Raw genomic sequence first — 20,941 nt, forward strand, 5'->3', positions numbered from 1 at the left:
TGTTTCATGCAGCACTTCTCTCTGGCCCTGCAATACTCTGTGCAGCATGGTAAGTCCCAAGAAACAGTCATGTCATATCCTCATCTTTTTCCATGGTTACTTGAGGACTTCTATCATGAGCAGCCTGGGAAATTGTCTCAAACAACGCTATCCTGTAAGTCCCTTATGTCATAAACATCAAAGAAATGAGCCCATTGTAGGGACTTGGGTGAAGGCTGCACCGTCCCTCGTGGCTGCTCTCTTGGAGCAGGTTTAGTCTCATCAAGGAATGGTTGCATTGGAATAAACTGTTATTGTGCCAGACTTACCACCCCTGGGAGAGTTATTGTATAATTTATTATGAAAAGAACATTTAATACGGGGAATATACAGATGGTCAAAAGTACCTTACACTCATTAAGAGCTGAAGCAAAGGTTAAGTGAGAGGATGAACTTTTAATGATGCTGTCAGATGGGAGGTAAAAAAACCCCACTTTTCTGGTAACAGGAAAACTACCACCATTGGCCAAAAATTTCCTTTAAAACAAGTTTCACAAGATTTCTTCCAGCCACGGGCAAGGGCAGTGAACAAACCGTTCTCCTGGCCTTGGGAGTATGGGAACCACTCGTCTCCAAAACTTCATCTGAATTTTAAAATGAGCTGGTTCTCCTGGATATTCTCATATTTTTCTTTGTTTTTTATTGTACAAAGATCCTCTGGGGAGTATTCCAGAGCTGGATTAAAAACCAAAGCCCTGACCAAGCACACACAGATCATCCTCACCCCAAGCCCCAGCCCCCCAGCAGGTCCCTGCCTGCAGGCTCAGCTGCCCCAAGGGCAGTGGTGGCCTCAGGCTCTCATCAGTACCCCTGGCCCTGGCATCACACACATTCCCCATTTGGTAGTCAGAAATAATTACTTTCACCTGTCCAAAAATAATGCGTTGGAAGTAATGCACATCTCCCCTACCGAAACCAGATCTTGCCCTGCCAGCACTTCACGTCCTCTGTCAGCTCTAGTATTGTCCAAGATACTAATTGGCAAACTTTATGCTCTTTGGTTATCTAAAAAGCTCTGAGACTCTGAAAGTTGAACATTTGCCTGCTGCCTCACTATTCCCTCATTTTAAGAGGCTTCATCAGCAAACCACAGGATTTTCAGGCACTATGGCCCATAATATGATGCGTGGTCCCTTTTCCAGTAACAAGACAGTGATCTGGCCAGAGAGATTTTAAATTATCCTTAAACCACAGCATTTCTAGCCCCGTGCCACTTAGTATCACTGTAACATGTTTGACTGCCATCTTCTCCCCCTTTATCTTACAGTCATGCAGATGTACACATGCCAAGGATCCTGAGACTATCCTGTTAGTATGTGTGAAAGGTACAAAAAAGAATATATCTCCTGTTCCAAGAAGAAATGTGAATTTCTTTTTTTCCCCACACAGGGCAAAGGGTGAAAAACAAATATTGTGTTTGTGCATGGCTGAGAGGGAAGGAAAACCGTGGGGGAACGGCGTGGGAGAGCCAACTCTGCCTGTGCTTTCTGGAGATGGTCCTCAGTGGCAGGGACTTTTTTTGTTTACTGGGATTAGCAAATATCTCTGCAATCTTGCTTTGAACCATTCGAATTGAAGTCAGAGCCCTCTGCTTTGAATAATATCTCTGCCACAGCTCCATTTCATGCTTAAAGACCTCTGTTGCTTTGTGATGCCTTAAAAAATAGTAATGGCAACAAAACTGGTGGAAAGGTGCTGGTGGGAGTGGGCTGGCTCCCTGCCACCAAGATCCTCACAGGGGCAGCGACAAAACCCCGGGGCCCACACCGCCCCAGCAAACCACGCTTTGGAGAAGAATTAATGCTCATTTTAGACCGCCAATTTAATTCACCTAACAGGACATAGCAGCTTTCATTCTCTGCAGGCCTGAGCTTTTGTGGGAGAAACCAGCTAAGAATTGACCTCTTCTTCTGTCATTTCAGCCCATTTGGATACTACCCCTCTGTGGATGAGGATGTGCCGAGTGCACCATTTCCAGCCGTCTTTGCAGCCCCCCGATCGCTCACCCAGGTGATTGCACAGTGCCTGGGAATGGGGCACCAACCTCCTCCTCCTGCCATAAGGTTCCCCAGCAGAGGTGACAGTGCCGATTCATTCAGCAAACCCAGTTATCTTTTTTTCATTTTCCACCTTAAAGGTTCAATACAACCAGCAAGACTCAAGTTGTATTCATTTTTATTGTTGAAGACTTCACCTGCAAATCAGGGTGGTGGAATTAGAGCTTGTTTCCTCTTATCTGGCTCCCGGTAATTATGCAGATGAATGGCTGCTGCTGGGTTTGATTTGCCCAAGTCCTCTTAAACGGTGTAGCATTGTGTGAATGTATGAAGTTTTGCGTGCTAAGAGGCAAGAAAGTCACAGGAAAGCCCTTCTCCTCCTGCAGTCTTTCTTTACTAGATTTTTACAGAACCTCTCAAATTAAATATAGTTGTTAGATTATATTATTATTAGATTATTTCTAGATTTTAGTGCAACCCATCTCAATACTTGAAAGCCACAGGCTTAAAACATTTACTGTGACTCAATGGTGAGAGCTTACACCTGGGAGCAGTAAACCGGGGGTCCTTAGGCCACAATCTCACTAAATTAATACATGTTTAATAGTTAATGCTTAACTAGCTAAAACCGCACTGAGCAACCTCCACACACAGCATGCACATGTCTGCCCCAGCTGGAGCATCATGCTGCATATAGGATTGTCTTGTACTAAGAACTGTTCTCCCTTTGGGGTAAAACTGTCGGCTACTGCCAACATCTGTCACGTTAGAAGAACTGTTCTGTATATGATAGCCTTCAGATGTGCCCTATCCAAGCCAGGGTTCAGCACTCAGCATCTCAAGGAAAAGATGCAAAATCTCTGCAAAACAGGCTAAAATCCTCCCCTTTTCATGCAGCTCTGCATGGCATCGATCAGATTTTGAGATAGGGATTAATAGCATGGGGCAGCTGTCACACCAGCAGCAGCATTGCATAGCACTTCCCAGCTCTCCCGTCCCACCATCACTTGCTCCGCCCTGAGGACAGCCGTACGTCCTGTCCACACTGCAAACAAATGCCCCAGCCGCTGGCAGGTCCTGCCTGGCCATGCTCTGCTGGAGCCAAAAAGCCCTTTCAGGTCAGGATGCCTTCCTCTGGCCTTTGCCTCCAAGTCTGTGCTCCTGGAGGTCCCCAAGCACACGCTTAAATCTCATTAGATTTGAAGATATGCTTAAACTAAAGACACGCTTGTAGAGATCACTCAGAAGAGGATCCCATCCAAATCAATAGCCCCGAGCAGTGAGGTCCGGTGGGTGAGTCCGCTGCCCCAGGACCAGCAGTGCCATGATGCGATGCGTGGGGCCGTTTGCCTGTGAGCTCCCCGTCTGCTGCACCCGGCTTACACTTGCTGCTCCCTGCTCCCTCTATTCCTTTCAGCTTCGCCATGAAAATAATCTGCCACACAATTAAAATCCCCATAGAAACAAGCTCTCAGGTTGATATGTTCTCAGAGGGATTGTTTTGCAAAGGGTCAGACAGCTTGTTAAGCAGAGACATACAACAGCAGTGATTTGGGTAATTAATTACCAGCCACAACCTCTCCCACTTTTGAAGTGAAGCTATCAGTGATTCTTACCCTTTCTCGGTTTCCCTGTGGCAATGTACATTACCTCTAGGTTTTTGTCCTCATTAATATATGGAGATTTTTTCAGATTGGATGAGTTTTGCAACTCCACCCCAAACTGGTCTGTGATGTTTTCTTTGTAACTATTGCCCCACTGATGTACCGACAATGACTTTCCTGCATGACTGAGGGAAAGTACTTTAGAAATTATAAATGGGATTTTGCAAGGCTGTGGTTTATTTTACATTGATCTGCAGCCACTTCTCCTCACTGCAGCAGTCCTAAAAATGCTGAATTACTCTTAATGAGAACATGGATATGCTGTTGCAGACTAATTTCACCATCTCTCAGTTTTATAGCTACCACATTTATGCAGTTGGCTTTTTTTTTCTTTTTTTTTTTTTCCAGGCTGTCAGTTGCCTGAAGAAGAGAAGAATCTGAAAATGTCAGTATTAATCAATACAGCAGCAGAGAATCAGCAAATGCCAGCCTGTAACCCTGAAGAAGAGGGAAGTATCAGCAATGCCACGAGAAGCATCTCCTGATGGAACCAAAAAGCTTCAGTAGTGGTTCTGCCGTGCAGGACAGAGAAGTGTTTTTGTGCCATTTCAGTCCCAGATCTCAGCCCCGCTTTCTGCTCCGAAGAAGGCCTGAGCCATTCTCAGCCAAGGCAGACAGACATGGTGGTGCAGCCCTGTCCCCCGCCGCTGTGTAAGCACGGGCCATACGACAAGCATCTAGGATCTGAGAAGAGCCATGTCCAAGCCTGATGTCTTCCTCCTTGCCCCAGCGGGCATTGCAGCCAGGAGTACACTCAGGGCTTGGGCTAGCCAGTCCCTGGCTCTTTGCTAAGATGCGTCCACTTCACAGGAGTGCATTATTTTCATTTTTCAAACACAGGCATCCACATGATCTCCATGTTGAAATGAAATGAAAAACAGAGAGAACATACCACGCACCTTTTTTTTTTTTCCTAGCAAGAGGTCTGTGAGTAGCAGTGCATTAGGAACAGCCCAGATGTGCTGATGCTCAGCGGTCGCTCTGTAATGCCTTTCCCCAGCACCATCTCTGCCCACGCCATCCGTCGCAGCCACATTTTGGCTGAGACCAGCCAGAGCGAGCAGAGCCCGCCTGCAGCCGTCCAGCCGAGCACAGCACACACCAGCTCTGCTCTTCTGGTCTCAGTTCCCCCACTGGCACGCCTCAGCAGGCACACAGACACACGCTTCTACCTTCTCTCCTTCACCGCAGAACGAGCCCAGGCAAGCAGGAATACTGATGAAATTTAAGCAGTCTTCCCTGGCCAAAGAGAGCTACTCCTTTAGGATTAGGAGGGTGCCAGAATGAGGAAAGTACAGGTGATGGGTGTTATTGGAGCAAATGCAAGACGGAACTAGACAGAAGTGACTGGCAAGCCAGAGTGCCTGATTATAGCTTTAAAGTTTGTATTTTTAGGGATATTTATTGGACAAGACAGCTTTGCCTGCTATAGCCTCGCACAGCGTGCTTTATTCTTGGACGGATCTGAGAGAAAGTGTTAATTGCTCATACAGCCAGGCTTTCCAAAGGGGTGGGGGAAGCACAGTCTTGCAGGATATGGGCATCAGATCCAATTTATAGCCTTTATTCACTCACCGCCTAAACAGATGAGATGATTGAATTTGTCCTAGAATTAATGTATACTTTCTGTAGGTGGTACCAATGTGCTTCTTCTGTGGCTTGCCTTTATTCTTTCTGGGTAACATCTAAGTTTGTTTTTCACGTTGCTTTTGCTCAGTTTATGCAAACCAATTCTCCTCCTGGCTGCAGTTTTTGTGCTTCTTGTAACGTATTTCCCCTGCATTTACAAAAGTTTTCAATTCCCTTTTCTACCTATGTATTATGTACTTTCCAGCTAACAGAACCAAAGGAAGTTTTTAGAAACTTACTTGCCCTCAACATAAAAGTAATTGACATAGGCACCTACAAGAGAATTTGACTAATTTAGGCAATCTAATCCCAAAAGGGAAAATCCCGTGCTGTACCCTGCTGAGGTGCCAGAGCACCACAACGCTTGACCCAGCAGTTCTGTAGGTGCCTTCACGTTTTTCTCCTGTGCTTGCCCTGAAACCCCTGGCTTAATGCAGGTAGGTGCCTACACGCAGGGGAGCCAGAATTGAGTTGCTTACACAGTTTAAAGCCCGTGTTAATAAAAAAAAAAAAAAAAAAAAAGCCATTCTTCAAAGGATAATTCAGGGCTTGCCACTGCTGGGTGAATGACTTACATGCTAGACGACCATCTCCTGCTCCTTCTTTCTTTCTCTATTCATAGCCTCGTAGCCCTTACAATCCTTTCTGTAAAGTAAGCAGTTTTCCCCTGAAGCAGCAGTCTTTCTTACCCACTCACCCCGCAATGCAGCAGGTTACATGCTTTCCTGGGACAAGCAAGACGTGCTTTGAATTTTCCTGGACAGAGTTAGGAGCTGAACCTTCACAAACACTCTCCTTGCTGAGTTAATACAGGGAAAGAAGCATCATCACCGTTTTTTAAAGGAGCTAGGGCTGCGCTGCTGCGGTGTTGAAAACTGCACAAACATACGTACTTGGTGAGACCCTTCAGCAGCCGGGTGGAGGGACACCAGCTTGTGAATCTCATACAGGCACAGGTCTGAGACAAATGTGATGATTTGCACCGCTCCGAAGGCAACACTTCTCACCCTGTGCAACAGCAGCAGTGGCAATGCCCAAAAGCATCGGAGCAGCTGCAGTCTCAGCATCTATCAAGCTTTCCACAAATTTAACAGTTTTTGTCTGGATTGCATGCTCAGGGGACAGCTTTAAGAGCATGGAAATAGAAGTTCTAGTTTTAGACTCTACTACTCCCACAAATCAGTAATGTTCTACTTGCTTTTGCAAGCCATTACAATAATAAAATACAATAAATAAAATGTAAGTACCATGGGAGGCAGATGGCAAACCCATCAGCCTTGAAGGCAAGAATTTCTTCCATGCTCTCACTTCTAAATATGTACATAAATATGTGAACCAGGCACAGCAAGTTTTCGCAACACAAACCATGGCTACTTTTACCTTTGCTGGAGCCTCAACATCTGATGTTACATAAACACATCCAGGAAAAGGAATTTCTCCATCTTCCCCCCACAGCGTGCCCTGAAATTGTTCTATTAAAAACTGCAACACATACTGCGGTGTAGGTATATTCAGAGCGAAGATCCCTGGTCTGTAGCAGCAGATGGGTATGGGCAGAAGAAGGGCTCAGAATACTGCAGGGCATCAGCGAAACGATGGGATATTGTAACACAGGCAACAAATGAAGATACACAACACGCCACAGAACCGCTCAGATATGCCTGTAACCAACTTTCTCTTCTCGTCAGAGGAAAACTTTACCTTCTACATTTGTCTGAGTGGATTTTAGAGCTTAAAGACTGGTGTATTATCTCAGTGGTTTTGGCACTTACCTTGTATCCCCCTTCACAGGGGTGACAGACTGTTGGATTTTGACCACGCATATAAATTACTGAAGGGTTTCATTTCAGAGCAAATCATCAAGGGTTTTTTCTGAGCCTGAAGGTTTTTCTTTGCATTTATGCTTTCCAATGATATTGAAGATAAAATGATACTATGACATATTTACTCATGACCTTATGACATGTATGGAAGAATGACCCCACTATCCACAGACAAGCACCTTCATCACTTTGCAATCATCTATTTTATCATGCATCAGGTGGTTAATGGCATTTGTCTTCATGTGTCATCTAGTACTATTTTCAGAGTGCAGCCACACACTAACATGAATGATGAACGTCTCAAATGCTATCATTTCTACAGCAGTTTCAATCAAACAGTAAAAAATCACTTCTCTAAGGACTACGTATGTAGTCCTTTATTTTACTTGATTGAAAAACAAGTAATTATGAAAATGTGATAATTATGTTTGAGATTGACCCAACGGAGACATCAGTGAGAAGAGAGGACATGGAGAATCCAGCTGTTAGCTGAGTTTTGAGCTTCATTATTTCTGTTCATCAAATCCCTCCACCTTCAGCCAAGACCTTGAGGTCCTTGCGTGAGCTGAGGTGTGACACGGTGTTGTGAACACCAGCTAATCTTTTACTGCTCCTAATGGCAGAACAGAACACGTTGAAAAACGGTAACAATAGATGAAACCTGAGATTTTTAATCTTTATTTTATTGATAGTTTTGCAAATACGTAGGACTTTGACGTTTAGTTTGCAGAGCTTACAGTACAACTACATTTTCTATAATATTTCATTTTTTTGCTTTTTCAGGGACAAAAGTCAATAAAATATAAAGTGAAATAAGTCCAATGTGATAATATAGTAGAATCACCATCTTCTTCAGGACAAAGAGTATCAACTCTCCTTGTCTTGTGAAGTGCTGTCAAGCAGGGGATGATCTCGGGGATGTTCCAATAAACCTTCATGTGTACCATCAACCACTGAAGAAGAGCGAGAAGCTCTCATCCCTCTAATACCAACCATCACAACTACTGCTCAGAGTATACCTCACCTATGAACCACACTTGCATCCACGGAGAGGGAAATACTTAGAAGTGCTTTAATTTCTAATCCTACTTTGCAAATCAATTAAAAAAGTGGAGTCGCAGCTTGTTGCAATTAGCTTGTGCGGAGACATGACATTTTCATAACAATACCAATATCCTACCACAATATATTGTCCTCAAGATAAAAAAATTCAAGTGTGACATACAGATATTTGCACCACTGTTGTATACGGAGAGAGCCTCTTCTCCTTTCTTCCCCAGTTTTCAGCACCGTATTGACTTTTGCTCTCCTGCATTAACACTGATACAAATAAGAGAAGACACAGAACTCATACCCAGCATGTATGACAGTCTTCAAGTACTCTTCCACACTCAAGTGTGGAAGATCAAGTGTGTGTGATCCCCAAGCTGAAGAGAAAAAATAACCTGTTGCAGAGACCTTAGCTGGTTATTCCTCACAACATCCCTGTGAGGTAAGAAGAAAAACATCCCCATTTCCAGCAACAGGAGACAAGGCAGAAAGCACAGATGACATTCCTCAAGGCAGTAAGTGGAGAACTGGAAAAGCTGAAACTCAGGAGTTCTTGGCTCCTAATTCTTTGCTTCAGAAACCAAGGTGCTGAACTCCCAGACATTATCAGGTCATTAGTCCTATTATAGCCACATATTAATGACAATGATGGCTTCTGTGCGTATGCCAGCAAAGCATAGTTCTATGGAAGAAGCAGCACGCACCTGATGCTGCCCTCAGACACTTCTGTACTTTATATATGTCAATAAACGTTTGCTGTAATTAACTAATCAACCCTACAACTAATGTAGCATAGGTAATTGCAATAGATCAACATTTCATTTATAGATTTCTTTAAGACTTCCCCAGCTATTTAAATACATATTTTTTTCTCTGAATAAGCTAATAGGAACTCCCTTCCCCTGTACAATAGTTTTTATACTCCTCCCCTAATAACAGCATCCATTCTGGGTACTCTCTATGAGAGCTTTGAGTGACGACGAACAAGACACCTTCAGGGATCACACCCATCCCCTCAGAGTAGCTCTTCACCCATCCTTGGCCCTGAAGGCAAAGACAGGCACCGTTTGCTGTGTACAGCGCCACAAGGGTCAGAACTGTCACTGAAGTGTCTTTATGGATTGGGGAAGAGGCCTCTGGGCTGCTCTATCCAAAACCAAAACTGTTTCATACTGAGCTAAAATAGAGCCAACTTTTGTTATATAGAGACTTCTCATCTGCAAAACCTCTGTGAGCAGAACTTCCGTCCACCTCCACAGCAACAGAAAGGGCCAAACTTTAAGAAGGTAAGATGTTTGGAATGAGTGAATAACATAGGGAATACACCTAAATAGAGAAAACAGGTGAAAACTAAAGCTAGGTGAAGATTAACTTGTGCTAATACTGGGTTAAGAAATTCTGGAGCACTTTGATCAACATAGTTTCAAGTCTTGCATGAAAAATACCTATCGACCAAATCACTTGTATATGTTTCATGATGAAATTAGCTCTAGTCTTTGTACAACACCTTTCTTTCCCATGGGCACAGCATCAGGTCTTGCCTACACATTCTGGCTATACAACTGCTTACCACCCATTAGCACCCATGAGTTCAAGTCATACAACTTAGTATTATGGGAGTACTTTTGTACTACCATAAAGGTGCTTACAAAGGTATTTTGTTTATTCCTTTGTGGAAAGAAGGATAACCTATTCTGGTATTGAGAAGAGATTATCAAAGAATAGTTTAGAGTAAGTGCAACTAGACAAAATAATCTCTCTGATCAAAAAAGTTTTACTGCTATAAAACCCATGTGCGGATCAAGACAAATTTTATAACTGTCCCGTGAAAGAGAAGCATTCATTATTTTCGAATGGAAAAACGCAGTACAAAGGCTAGAACAGGAGCTAGATATTGTAGGAGTTTCCTATCTGTCTCCTTAGAAATGTGTTATATTCCTTCCACAACACACACTGATGGTAGGGAATACCTAATCCATCTAGTATCAGAATGTCCTTCTATACCACATCTCAACACTGCTTATCAGATGTATGATAGGCATATATATATATATATATATATATATTTATTTATTTGTGCATCTACATTTTACATGTTTTTCAGTCACTTAATCTGCTCCAGTCCTGATGTCAAACATTATGTCAGAAATTATTTCAACTGAAGTGTTTCACGTGTTCCTATTTATATGAATGACAGAAATGATTATACTTGGAGAGAACACTGTATTTTAGTAAATGTGGACTTCCAGTCAATTCATGCTCTGTATAATAAAGACATATGGTGCTGATTTGGGATGTGAGATCCAATGCTGTCATATGACCTATTTGCAAAAGCAACGGTCATTTTGTAATTAATAACAGGGAAAGGAAGATCTTTATCAAACAGCAGAACCAGTATGACAGAATGACTTTTCATTTTGATTGTCTCATGGTGTTCTAGTTCTCATGAGTTTGGGTTCGAAACTCTTTAGTTCTTGCTGATGCCTTAATCGCCAAGTGGTGCAAACTTATTGCTTTTATGCTTAACCAACTGTATTCCCTTCAAAAGATCTTCCAAGTGCCCACAACATTCTCTTCCCCTGTTTCTCTATGTAACACTGGAAGGACAGACCTCACTCCAGAAACAATCTTCTTTTGCCTTTGAATGGGGGCTGGGGAGAAGGATTATATCTGGAGAGTAAGAGCAGTTCACATGGGACAATTGTGCAGCTACCAGTTGTCTGCATGGGGACAGAGACTTTTTAGTCTTCCTCCTCCATACTAGCCCCACTCTAGTTTGTATGATTTAAATAGAAAGGGTCAGAGTTGGACTTTGGGAGGTGCAAGTTTCTTAATGCCAACAGATACATACCGTGGAAACAACAGATACATTCAGCACTAAGGACCTAGTCACTTTCACCGGTATAAACAGTTTTGTCACAGACTCATTAAAATGTTCAGTAAAAGGGAAGTCGATATTCCTGATGTCTCTTGACAGCTGCCTACATTTCCTATAGACCACTCCAGATAAAAAAAGCCACACCTTTACAGGAGAATGGACATGGTAACTGCTGTAGTTCCAGAGCAATGGAGTGACTTGTAAGTTTAATGACATCAGGAAAAGCAGAGGCAATCACAAGTTTTGCATGGTCATTTTCTGAATCTGTGTAGAAAATGTTGCATTTGGCAGAGAGAATACAAGGCATTTTTTTGACAATGTTCATTAACATTTTAGTATAACATTAGTCAAAGTTTAGGGAATAAATTCACGCTTCCATTAAAATTGGTAATGTTATGAAAGTAAAATACAATTTAGGCTGATAGTCACAGCCTGAGTTTAACTATCTGGAAACTACTTAAAAAGCCCTTAAAATAAAATAAAAAAAAAAGAGAAGTAAAATTGCAGAACAGTCATCAATTTCTCTTCACTGAGCTCCCATTTGGAAACAAGCCTTCTGGCAAGTTAAGCCCAGTCTGTATTTCATGTTTAAATCTGCCTCATTGGTATTAGTTTTGGTGAAACCTGGCAAAAAGGAAGAAAAAACACAACAGTTGGCATACAGATATAGCAGTACAACCCACCGTTCACTTCCATCTCTATCAACTATGTGCCACTGAAGACTAGAAACACTGTATTTATTTAAAGTGATATATTTGCAATATTTCAAAGATAAACACTCCCACAACTGAATTTTCTGATGCAGGAATACAAGGTGCATGTGGTGCTAGTATCCTGCCTCTAAACTTCATTTATTTTGAGTTGGGTTACTGATTTAAGAATGCAAGCAGATTAAACCTGGACAGCTGAACTTGTACTTGCCCCTGCTAACTGCATGGTCTTCTCGGATGGCTTCCAATGCCCACAGAAGGGACAGCTGAACTCAGGTGAAGCAGCTCCTCAGTCATAGAGCATACAGGATGGAGCATTAACGTAAGTCAAAAATAGGCTGTGGCTTAGTTAATGCACTGGCCCATGAACGGTCATAGTTTGTGTACAGTGGGGCTGCACTTGCCATGAACAGCAACAGGAGAGAGAGCTGCAGATGGGCAATGGCTTCAGCCATCACCTTCTAATCCACTTGCATTCACGCATCAATACACTGAATGATGTAGAGGCAACAAAACAGATTATATTCAATATATGATTGAATCGCCACTGCAGTATTAAAACAAGCATGACAGGGAATCTTAAACTGGTGATTTCCCTTCTTTGCTCAATAGCCAACTTCATTCTGCTTTTCCTCCCCACTCACCAGGAGATAAGATGCTGTCTGTCAATGCTGGGTCTGTGCAATAGTCAACTGAGTTTTGGAACATGCATATTAGCAGGGCATGTACAATCAAATGTATACATATATTACACACATACTGTACCTATAGTATATGTAAACATTTGATTTCATTATTTATTTGATGACGAAATAATTCAATACCTCTAATTTTACCTATTTTTTAAAAACTTGTCTTCTTCCATTCACATTAATTTGATTTGTTTGATGATGATATAGTTTAATAGTTCTAATTTTACCTTTTTTTTTAAACTTGCTTTTTTCCATTCACATTCATTTTTGTGTGAGGACACACTTAGGTATTCTATTGTTTTAATTCCATATACACATAAAAATCAATTAGTGATATCATAAGATATCCAGCAGACTAAAAATAAAACACAGTAAGCCTAAATAGGAAATTAGATGAGGAAAGAAGGTGTAAATGGGAACAATACAGAGAAGACTTTGAAGAGTAGCAATGGTTAACATTTGGTTGAACCCTGACTGCAGGTCTACACAAATACCCTGAGGAAAAACCCTCCACAGAAGATCCAAGCCTCTTTAAATATGTCCTGTTTCCATTCCTATTTACAAAGGTGCCCCAGGATGAAGACCAAAAATAACTCATGTGAATCTTACTTGTTCAGGATGAAAAACAGTTCCACAGATAATCTGGCTCCTAGTTGATTAATGTGTCCCCCTGAAACATCACATACTGCATTCCTTCTGCCTCCTTATCCCATCTTTTTCACTTAACAGTACTGAACAAGATAACTCATGGAAGAATGATATCTAAGGGCCTTTTCAAGCATTAAAGCCTCTTTCTTTCAGAGGTACAGAACTGTATTTCCTGTACCAGTTAGATTTCTACATTATCCTTCCTCCAGCCACTACATATCATCATTTATAACCTTATGAGAATAGTCACCAAGGAAAGCTTAGTTCATGAAGAATGTGTTTACTGTATCAAATACTAATGAAGTGTTTTCAGTGAACGGAAACTGTTCATTGATTTTCTTCAAAGTTGTGCATGAACTAGGATAATAAATAGATGTAATAGGTACAAGTGTAGAAGAGCTGGAGAAACTCCCTGAGTGCACCAGCATTCCTGGACTAGTTCCAGAAATCTTTCAACATTTCTGACTCCAAGTGCCTATGTGCCTCACTTAGTTTGCGCCTATTTCTGCCTCACCCAGGGATGGTTCCATTGAAGTAAAGGCAAAAACTGGTGGATGAAGATAGCACCATTAAAATCTAGATTCTGCAAATAATGACAAAAGGCAATTACTGGAGGAGATTATTGTTTTTCTGCTGTTGTAGTTTTCGATGCCATCAAAACCTCAAGTGTGGTTTGAATGAGCATATGACGTTAAATGTAACGTCTGTACATCTGATGCTAACAGCTGTCATTTGTGTGTACCACTATCCACTTCAGAAAGGGTCTGATCCCCACGAGTGCTGAAGTGCCCCAATGCCTGCTGAAGATAACAGAGGTGGCAAGAGCCCAGCACCACTCAGAACTGGACCCAAATACAACTGTTTGCTCTAAATAAAAAAACAATTAAATAACCAGAAAGATGCTAATGTAACAAAAGGGATGGTTTGTGCTTAGGTAACAAGAAGTAATCAAGTCTGAAATGCAGAAAGCTTCCTGAGTTCACTCCTTTAAATCTCAGCAGAGTCAGTCAATTTGGTAACACCCTGTGCTAACAGCACAGCATTTGGTAAGGGCTGAATGTGCTTAATGAAGACTATTTTACAGTACACAGCCACGGAGTTGCTACTTTCTTCCAGTACCTCCTAAGCAACACATTCTTAACGATTTCACTTACAGGAAGAACAGCTTATCTTGGAAGCTTCAAAAGACTTTGCTAATGTTGAACAGGTTGGTGTACTGGGAGGAGTTTGCCTGGGCAGCCTCTGAACTGGTAAAAGGACAGGTGGCCCCAGGGACTCCCTGCAATTCGAGCGTGTTGACTTTCTGACTTCCAACCCCAAACTACCCTTTTCAGCTACACAAACAGCCCTATGCTTATTTCATTATGTTTCTTTATAGCAAACAGTTCTTTCAAGGCCTGATTCTGAATGATGCTGAGTCCTAATAACGTCTAATGACCTTATCAGGTGTGCAAAAGCAAGTTGTTGTTCAAAAATGTAGAAACAGCCCCTCAAAAAAAAAAAGTGACCACTCTTACCATATTTCTTAACATAAGAACAGTTCCTTATCCCTTATTAACTCCTAATTTTTTGAAATTGCAGAAAAAAGCAAACCACTATTCCAACATCAGCTCTTGTACAAAAATCTGTTCTTAATGTGACTTTTGCAGTGGGGGTGATTGATCATGAATAAACACAACATCCGTTTAAAAATGGACTCAATCCTGCAACAGTCCTTTCCTCAAAAGAAAATGTACTTCCAGAAAATAAAACTGTATCCTCTATTATTTTGTACTCACTGGCTTGAACTTGAACAGTTGATTTCTGTTTAAACATACACTAGTCATCTCCTATTCCATGTTTCCTTGGCAGATGCTTTTCCTAAACTCCATGTTATCTTTTAAGATAATTTTGTAAAACTGAGCTTTTAGATTAACGAAAAAAAAAGGGGGGGAGGGAAGGGACGGGGAATTTTTACCCAGGCAGACTTACCCTGATTATTTTTATAATTAAATACATCTGCAAAAGTATGGTTCTCAGTCTGTTCTCTCATGGTCTCATCAACGGCATCAGCCAGTACAAGCCCAAACAGATTACCTGCCAAGGTGATCTATATGCTAGGCTACAGCAAATCTGATCTAAGCATGCAAGATAAGCCAACGCTTTGTCTTCACAGCCCAGTAAAATCGAGGGCAAATTGTTTATTTTTGATGTGATGCCAGTCTACAATGAAGATTGTTGACTCTAGGTCACATTTTCTTTGACATTTTGTTGTTGCAAATGTCCTTTAGGAGATGTTTTTCCAAATAAGTAAGGAGGCTGTGAAAATGGGACTGTATAGCCAAATGTGTCTCAAAGAAAGCCATATGGGCTATAAAGTTCTCCTCTCCAAACAGGAGTAGTCTGCATGGGGAGAGAGAGTTATATATAAAGGTACAGCCATCCATTAAAATCTAACTTGTAATGAGCCTAGAGAGATGTTTGTTTTAGTTCAGATCATTCACTGCATCCATTGAAAAAAGCTGCTAGAAAAGGGTCAGCTCCTCATTTTCCACCCATTAGTTTCAAACTAGCAAAACATGTGATCCAAAAGCCCTGCTTTTACTGTAGCAATACATTATCACTAAAGTTCCTGTCACTGATATAAACAAGAACAAGATGTCTCATTCAGTGAACATAAATAATCACAAGCACAACTGTTACTCTTGCAAGGAAGCCTGAGGCAGAGTCTTGAAATGTGGAAAAAAGGACCGAGGATGCTGCTTTCTCAACAAATTACTATCTCAACGCACAAATCCCTATTTTCTGAACTCCAAAACTAAGAGAAGGAGCTCTAGGTGTCTGTTTTATATGAAAATCAGGCCATCAGGGGTCCAATATTACACAAGAGTGACCCAGTCTTGCTGTCACAGATGTCAATAGAAGTTTTGGTATGGATTTCAATGAGAGAAGGACTGGGTAACTGTGGCCTGGAAACATTCTTTGTGGGGGCCGGGGGGGGGGGGAGGGCGGAGAAAGAAAGTGCTCTTCCACGCCATAGCTTTAATAAACAAATCATTGTGGTTCATGCTTTCCATCTGCAGTGCTACAGAGATTTCAGGCACTTTTGGAACTACCAATCAGTAGGTAACACTGACCTCCGCGCATACCTTGGCCGATGTACGTGCTTTGCAAGCAAGCACTGCTTTGCAAACATTTATGCAAGCTGCATGCTTTCAAGATAAATATATGAAAGCACATAAACCGAGCAGCATCTACATTTTTCATGTCCATGTTCTTTTAGTGCAGCTCGTGATTTCATGCATGACCATGGCAGCTGTACAGAGCAGACTGTGCTGGAGTTTGCCTTCAGGAGAACTAGGAAATGGTGCCTGTGAAGCGTCCCTTCCTGATCCCAGTGAGAGAGATCCCAGGGACCTAGATGGTGGATTGTTGCAATACCTCTCATCAATTGCTAACTTCAGGCTACCCTAAAGATTCAAAATTTATACGACTCGTTTGTAACATTTACAGGAAAGCACTAAGGGACAGTGGGTGGTGCTAATCTTTTCTTTGGTACCAACAGCCCTGCCCTATCATATCGACTGTGCTGCTGCAAAGCTTAATCTCATAGTCCATCATTTTAAGCTTATCTCTTCTTTCTCTGAATTCTCTGGTTGCTTCTGCTTTCATCGCCTTGAGCGTAGGCTGCTGGATTTTAAGTTTGAGTAACACACGCTCAATTAAATACATATATATTGGTCACCTGAACCACAAAGAAACCAACTCCTTCCAAACAAGCAGGTTTGGAACATGTAAGGACTGGTGTCTTCTTACAACAAAAGTCCTTTCCTGTAGTTTCAGTCTATTTAAATGCTAACTAAACATGGCACCTTCAAATTCATCATGAAGTTAATCCCCAAATTAAATATGCAAGAACAAAACAAAGTGACTGACTGCAGTAGATACAAACCTACAAGATCATTTTTGTGTTTTAATTTTGGGTGCTATCTGTTTGACAGGCTGATGAGCTAAAGAAAAAGAAGTCCTGACATTATCGAAGTTTTAGGAAAAAATGATCAGTTTTTTAAATCGCAGTAAGAAGCCAAATGAATAACTTCTTTTGCACACAGAATTGCTGAATATGGAAAGTCGCTTCCACTGTAAATTAAAAAATAATAATGACTTCCACAACTTGTTACATAGAAAATTAGTAATGGATCAAAGTGATTTTGTAGCAGTTTCCTGCACTCTGCAGTTGTAGGTCACTCATCTGTAACTGAACAATTTTTCTCAGATAAACGAATGTATTTTCAGAAGTGAACAGCTCTTCATTTAAAATATTTAAAACTCCACAAGAAAAACACACACACATACACCATCATATTTAGTTATTCAGAAATGCTCTCTTATGGACCCAGGAAATGAACAAAATTCCACAGGTTCCTTGCTCAGAAAGTTTTACTTACTGCCAATAGTATGCTCAAAGCCTCAATAACAAACTCTTTCATGCACTAACTGCTCTGCAATCTTTCAGTTATGTGCCCTAGCCCTGCCATGAAACTCTGTGAAGAGTATTGCACTTCATCACCAAATATTCCCCAACTATTTTTACAGCACAGTTTGTATACTGTCATACTCGCTGTCCTTGCCAAAGCAGGCTGACCTGTCCCAAAAGACTTCACAACACAGAAGAAAAAACTTCCTAATGTGCATGTAGGAGAAGGCCATGAAGAAACGATATGTTATCAACCACACGTATGCAATCAATTACAATCTAGTGAGCTACAGCTTTCCATTAATAAGCCAGTTTTGTGCTAGCATTAAGTGAGACTTAAGAATGAATGTGAAGGTCAAAAGGCAGTGGCTTTCTGGATTAATGCAGAGCATAAGTTTCATTCGTACAAGGCAATGGGAGAGAAAAAGCAAAGATATCAACAGCAGAGCATTTAATTCATTGACACTAGTAACACAGAGCGGACACATCTGGTCACCCCTGTTGAGAAGACTCACAACCCCACCTAAAGATAGCATGAAAACTTAGCAGCAGAGAGTTAGGTAAACTAACTTATACAGTGGGAAAATAAATATTCATCTACTTCTCAGATATGAATCAGCTGCCCTCTTGAAAGCATCATAAAAATTCCCTTTCCACATTGTCCTTTTACTCTTAGTCATTCCTCCATCCCTTCTGTTTTTCCTAGCTTCTAATGTTTCCAATATAATCATACTTGATTAGCCCTAAATTATGTTCTTCTTTTCATTGTAAATCCCACAGGTAATCTACCCAGCCCTCACCTGTAAGGAGGAAACTTACTGTGTCTACAAGTCTTCATGTGATGAATATTTGTGGAACATATTTGTTCTGACACCTGATTAACTATATTTGTTTGTAAAATGACTTACTGTGAAGTCACAGCCAGTGCTTTTCTTGATATCATCCACTGTCAGTCCTTCCCAGATTTCCACAAGGGTCAATCCCTTCTTCTTGTCCACATCAAACACAGCCTGTTAGGTTCAACAGCACACAATTAATTTTTTATTACCAAAGCAGAAACTGAGGATGTAAGTAGTAATATTGTACAAAATGGTGTGCTGAAGTAGGTAGCGTTCCCTCAGCAACAAAACATGCCATTATCGATTGGTTTCACTTTTCTGACTGACCAATAAAGATTTCCGCTACACTTACTTGTACGTGAAAGAATGTAAAATATGAGATGTGTTAGTTTTGTGGGAAAAACGTGCAACTGTTCTTCATTCCATGAAATGAGGATCATGCCTCCTGCTCCCATCTGATGAGAACTGGGAGGTCCAAAGGAAAGGGCCGAGATGTTCTTTGCTGCAAGACAATGCTCACCAAGAGACCATGAAGGAAAACAGGAAAAGACAATGTCTCCCTCATTCTTCTATTTTGTTTTAAGGCCAGTAGAGAGGTACAGAGTGGTTGATCACTGTCACATTATAAGCTTCTCGAACAGCTATTGCACACCCAGTGCAAATTTTAGTATTTTCAGAAGCTAGCAAGGAAAGACAAGATTTCTTGTTGTATTTTTAATAGAAAGCCTGGGAGGAAGTGGCTGAAGGAGCAAAGGCTGTTCTTTCTGATGTCTTCATATGACATGCTTTCCACTTCCAAGGCTCACAAGTGCATCAAATAATAACACCTGCAAAAGATGTGCACCTTAATAGTGCCTACCAGAGGGAGATACACAGGTTGCAAGCTAGTTGCCAAGGAAACCATAAGGTCTACAGTAATTTTCCTTTAAAAAAAAAAAAAAGTCAGTAGCAGAAGACCAGTGAAGACTGAACCTGAAATGAAAGTGAAGTCTTAAGCTCATCACAGAAGTGTACTAAAGTTCAGCTGTCCTCTGAGGACATGTCCACATGAGACTGATTTATGGGACTGAAAAAGTATAGCTCCCTAAGTCTGAAAAGAGAACCTAGGTATAAGGAACATACGCACTAGGAAGCTAGTGTGGAAACAGAATTTGCAGCACTAAGTACTGTTGTACATTTGTGTCATCTCCTAATAAAGCAACCAGACCTGACAAGTGGTGACTCTTAGAGAAATTTCTGCTTGTTTGTTATTTTCTAGCAGTCCTTGTTCACTCTCATTTTTTTGCACCTTACATTTGTATGTGGCCAGTTAGTAGAAGGCTGGAAAACCTTTCACATTTTCATTTATTCTCTCTTACTTTGTGGAGGAAAAAAGCCCTTTAAATTACAATAGCAACATACCACCAGGAGAAAGCAAAGTCTACATCAGCACCTTTGATGCATTCTACTTAGTATGACAGATGGCTCACAGGGGGACTACTCTAAGCCCTTAAAAATGTAAACACTGATAATAAAAGGAGTATGATTACAGCAAAAACCTTAAGTCACTTATCCTTTGCTGAAAAGATCCACTAATGTACTTTGAGCAGCGGCAATATCAGATGCTCACATGTACTTGCATTGGAGAGTAAATTGCTTCACAAATGGAATCAAGTAAGGACAAAAGAATTAAAGCCCTCCTACAGATACAAGTTGTGTTTCTCTGAAAGAGTCTGTAGTATACACCAAAGAAGATGCCATTTGTCTTACATATACATGATACATAGTTGTTGTTCTTCTGGAAAAAAAACTGAGCTGTGGTTACAGCTGTATTTGAGGATTTGCATCTCAGACGGCAAATTTTCAAGAATACTTAGGGAAAAATAAGGAGATACACACTTTGCATACTCCTCATGCATGGCATCTTTGTTCTGAAGGTGTCTAAGAGTATAGTCCAGTATGATAGATGTCAATGGTGAAAGCTTTAAAAGGAAAAATACGAGCCCCCAGACCTTTGGAACTGAACTCCAAGGGAATTTTTGCCCTTCATTCGCAAGAGGTACCAAATATATTCTTCATTTTTACTAAGCTTTACTACTTTTACTGAGTGTCCCTTCTTAGGGATTGAGGAGAAAAGTATGGACAAGGATTCAAGAAAAGTACTTTACCTTCTCTGTAATGATGCGGTTTACACATTGTTTCCCAGTAAGTGGTAAATTGCACTTTTCCAAGATTTTATGGACATTGCCCTGTGTTTAACAATATACAGACAAACATGAATTTTCAAAAACACAACAACTTAGAATTCAGATATGTACATGAAAATCACAGCTGTAGCCATTCAGTGTTATTGAAACATTCACCGTACTCAGAACACTCTTTGAATTCACTTCTATGGCAGATCACATCTCTGGCAATTTGGGACAGTTATTACTTAAATCCTACATATGGGGAGATGACTAATCAGAATCTCACTGTACCACTAAGTGGGCTCCTGAGTTTAGAAGTTCTGCGTACTTCTGCTTAATAATTTGTCT

At 41.1% G+C, this 20,941-nt stretch overlaps 1 protein-coding gene across 1 annotated transcript in view; it reads right to left on the bottom strand.

Annotated features, from left to right (window-relative positions):
* Nucleotides 1-7,814: 7,814 nt before the first annotated feature.
* OXCT1 (3-oxoacid CoA-transferase 1) overlaps nucleotides 7,815-20,941 on the bottom strand; it is an 84,173-nt gene continuing 71,046 nt past the window's right edge. The window contains exons 15-17 of the mRNA XM_087759773.1: nucleotides 20,573-20,653; nucleotides 18,495-18,596; nucleotides 7,815-11,704 (exon numbers count right to left, since the gene is read on the bottom strand). Coding sequence (XP_087615899.1) covers nucleotides 11,669-11,704; nucleotides 18,495-18,596; nucleotides 20,573-20,653 — 219 coding nt within the window. The 3' untranslated portion in view covers nucleotides 7,815-11,668. The remainder of the gene's footprint in view (nucleotides 11,705-18,494; nucleotides 18,597-20,572; nucleotides 20,654-20,941) is intronic.

Source organism: Nipponia nippon, unplaced genomic scaffold, assembly GCF_047370975.1.
Source record: "Nipponia nippon isolate SJK-2023a ecotype South Korea unplaced genomic scaffold, ASM4737097v1 scaffold_20, whole genome shotgun sequence".
NCBI classification, from domain to species: Eukaryota; Metazoa; Chordata; class Aves; order Pelecaniformes; family Threskiornithidae; genus Nipponia; species Nipponia nippon.